The sequence below is a fragment of the Lycium ferocissimum genome, chromosome 9, assembly GCF_029784015.1.
Source record: "Lycium ferocissimum isolate CSIRO_LF1 chromosome 9, AGI_CSIRO_Lferr_CH_V1, whole genome shotgun sequence".
Taxonomy (NCBI): domain Eukaryota; kingdom Viridiplantae; phylum Streptophyta; class Magnoliopsida; order Solanales; family Solanaceae; genus Lycium; species Lycium ferocissimum.
The window spans coordinates 62,364,977-62,368,596 of NC_081350.1; the positions used below are offsets into that span (position 1 = coordinate 62,364,977).

The 3,620-nt window shown below is 34.1% G+C and overlaps 1 protein-coding gene across 1 annotated transcript; it reads left to right on the top strand.

The window, feature by feature from the left end:
• The first annotated feature begins 1,178 nt into the window (after window positions 1-1,178).
• On the top strand, window positions 1,179-2,989 carry LOC132029422 (organic cation/carnitine transporter 3-like). The gene is made up of 2 exons (XM_059418699.1): window positions 1,179-1,763; window positions 1,878-2,989. Exons 1-2 carry the CDS (start codon window positions 1,214-1,216, stop codon window positions 2,903-2,905), a joined length of 1,578 nt encoding a protein of 525 aa, XP_059274682.1. The 5' UTR covers window positions 1,179-1,213; the 3' UTR covers window positions 2,906-2,989.
• The last annotated feature ends 631 nt before the right edge of the window (window positions 2,990-3,620 follow it).

Below are 3,620 nucleotides of genomic sequence, written 5' to 3' on the forward strand. Positions count from 1 at the left end.
ACCAAATATCTATAAATACTTCATTGTGAACCCAATTATATATTAATTTGAGATTGTTGTAGGAAACCATAAACTTTAAATTCCTAATTCGCCTCTGTAGTAACTCTTTAATTCAAATATCTCATCCAGTATACATGTTTAAGACCACAAGGCATAAAAGATTTTAGTATATTATACATATCTATAATTAAAAACCACAATTTTAAAAGTATCCCTTATTTTCTTAAGACTACCCAATCAATTAAGATACATAAAAGTAAAATGAAAGAAGTAATATTTATTAGTATGTGACTTAATAGCATACAATTCTTTTTTAACACCAATCTAAATAGTTGACCACAAATAATACCTAATAATGTAGCATGAATTGGTTTGGGTGGACTAGGACAACTGTACAAATGATATTCCCTCTTTTCTATTTTATGTGGCTCTGTAAATTTAACCTGTTAAAAAAATGAATTAATAATACTTTTTTATATGAAAAATAATTAATCTTTAAATTTCTTATTTTACCCTTAAATTATGAAATTTTTTTAGAGTCAAATACTACAGTTTATTAAAATCATAAGTTTCAAAAATCTTATTACACCACGTATATTACTCCCTTCGTTTTAATTTATGTGAAAGTGTTTGATTGGGCATGAAGTTTCAGAATGAAAGAAAAACTTTTGAAACTTGTTATTTAAGATAAATCATAAATATTTGTGTGCTAGAAATCATCTCATTTAAAAGTAAAATGAAAATTTTAAATCAAATTGTTACTAACATAGAAAAGTGTGATTCTTTTTTCGGACCAATTAACAAATCACACAAACTGAAATCGAAGAAGTACGACTTAACATCATAATTTCCAAATATCTTTATTTTCTTTTTTTTTTAAATTATATGGATCAAAATGTGTCATATAAACTACCAGAGGAGCATTAAGTATCATTGTTATCCTTTTTGCCCACATACGACAATGCATTGTGGTTATAAATTAGTAGAGCAAGAGTTTAACAGCTAGCTGCCAATACTATTACCTTATTTTTAAGTAATGTTTGGTGAATGATTGAACAAAGATATTTCTTTCCAATAAAAAACAATTCATACACCAAGAGGCATTTTAATATTCATCAGCTCGCTTAACTTGTACTCCATAGTTATTGGTATGCATAATTACTCTCTTTTTATAGGGAGCAAGAAGACCACCGCTCAATATCTCAAACAAATTATGACAACTGACAAGAAGGAACCACTCTTGTCCAATTTGAAGCAAAAAAGATGCATCATTTCACTTGATGATACGATTGAAGTATGCATAGGAGATTTTGGATGGACTCAATTTGTTCAAGCTATTCTGGTCTCTCTCGCTTGGGTTTTCGATGCTCAACAATCATTCATCAGTGTCTTCACTGATTCTCACCCCACTTGGCATTGCATTTCTTCATCTTCTTCCTGTCAAATAAACAAAAATATCTGTGACCTTCCAAATGACACGTGGCATTGGGATATGCCTACACGTGCATCGATCGTGTCTGATTGGTCACTGGAATGTAGTAGCTCAGTCATCACTGGCCTCCCGGCTTCGTCTTTCTTCGTAGGTTGCCTTGTTGGTGGATTTCTTCTATGCACTTTAGCCGATTCCTCTTTTGGCAGAAAAAACATGCTAGTTTTGTCATGCCTTATAATGTCCATTACGGGCTGCATTACTGCGTTTTCTACTAATATATGGATGTATTCTGCCTTGAGGTTCCTCTCTGGATTCGGCAGGGCAACTATAGGTACTTATGTTAGGGTCTGCCGAATTTTCTACTTTGTTTGACCAAATCTTGTCAAAGTATTATGCGTCTTTAGTATACTTTTCTTTGTTGTCTGATTTGTCGTCTTTATTATAGGTACTTGCTCTCTTGTTTTGTCCACGGAGCTAGTGGGAAGAAAGTGGCGAGGACAAGTTGGGATTATTAGCTTCCTTTGTTTCACTTTTGGATTTATATCTTTACCGGGGATAGCGTTTTTAAATAAAGGAAATTCTTGGAGAGCTGTGTATCTCTGGACTTGTATCCCCGCTGTCGTGTATACGATTCTTGTACATTTCTTTGTTCACGAATCACCTAGGTGGCTTTATTTGCGAGGAAAAAAGGGAGAATTTGTTAAGACGCTGAAAACCATCGCCAACCCAGCCACACGTAGCAAGTTAACTTCAAGCTTCTTTGAAACGTTATTTACGGATTTGGAAAGTAACATGTCCGTGTTGGCGTCACAAGACTTGGATCTCTACTCGGCTATAAAATTGTTGATTGAAAAAGGATGGGCTTTGCGTCGACTGCTGACGGTAGTGTTGATTGGTTTTGGGGTTGGCATGGTGTATTATGGCATACCGTTAGGGGTTGGAGACTTAGGATTTGATATCTACTTAAGCATTACACTGAATGCATTATCGGAGCTGCCATCGTCTTTGATCGCGTTCTTCCTAATAGGGAAAATGAATCGGAAAGGGTCGCTCTTAGGATTTTCCCTACTAAGTGGCATATGTAGCGTGGGTTGCGCATTGGTGGAGGGGAGTGAGAGGTTGAAGTGGTTTCAAATGGGGCTAGAAATGCTGTCTTTTTTCAGTGCTTGTACGGCTTTTAATTTTCTATTGATTTACACGTTGGAACTATTTCCGACGTCTGTGAGGAACTGCGCAGTATCAATGGTGAGACAGTCACTAGTAGTTGGTGGTGCATTGAGTCCGCTGCTTGTAGAACTTGGAAGGAACAACAGCTTATTTTCTTATGGGATATTTGGAGTGTGTAGCGCCACATTTGGTTTGTTAACCGTGTGGTTGCCAGAGACTAAGGGCAGGCTACTTTGTGACACTATGGACGAAGAGGAGCGCCTGCTGGACCGTAACATTGACATCCCTACCTCAAATAGCAGTTAACGCTCATGTTGTCAATTTGTTGTGATTCGACTATTCGAGCCTTACTAAAGGCCAAGACAAAATGGAATAAGATTACTTCATCAATTTTTTTTTTTTTTACTTGTTTCCATATCTAGCAAAAAAATAATAATATTAGGGTGCATAAGATGAGCTTTAGGCATCACATTCCGTATTGTTCATTTTTGTAACAAAACATAATATTTTAATTAATGATTCTATAAGAAATAATAGAGGTACTTAATAATAATAATAATAATAATAATAATGATGATGATGATGATGATGATGATGATGATGATGATGATGATGATGATGATGATGATGATGATGATGATGATGATGTAAGATTACAAATCAGTGAAGAGTTTTATACTCCTAAATGGATAACATTTAGAAAATGATTTTTTGATAATTTTAAACCAGAGGAAACAATAGTCTTTCAAGAAGAATTTTATAAGGACCTTTCCAAAGCAAATAAGATTATATCTTTTGTGCCTTGGTTCTTAGCAAAATATTTTGCTAATTATATTTCTGTTCTTGAAAGAGATTATAAATTACCAAATGGAGAAATAGTTCATAGTGTATTTCCTCCACAACCATCTTTTCAAATAGGAAAAGATTTACATTTTACAGCTTTTTCAAAATTAATTGAAAACGATAGTTTGCCTGTTATAACTAAGCATATTAATAATATGGTTAGGCAACAAAATTATTC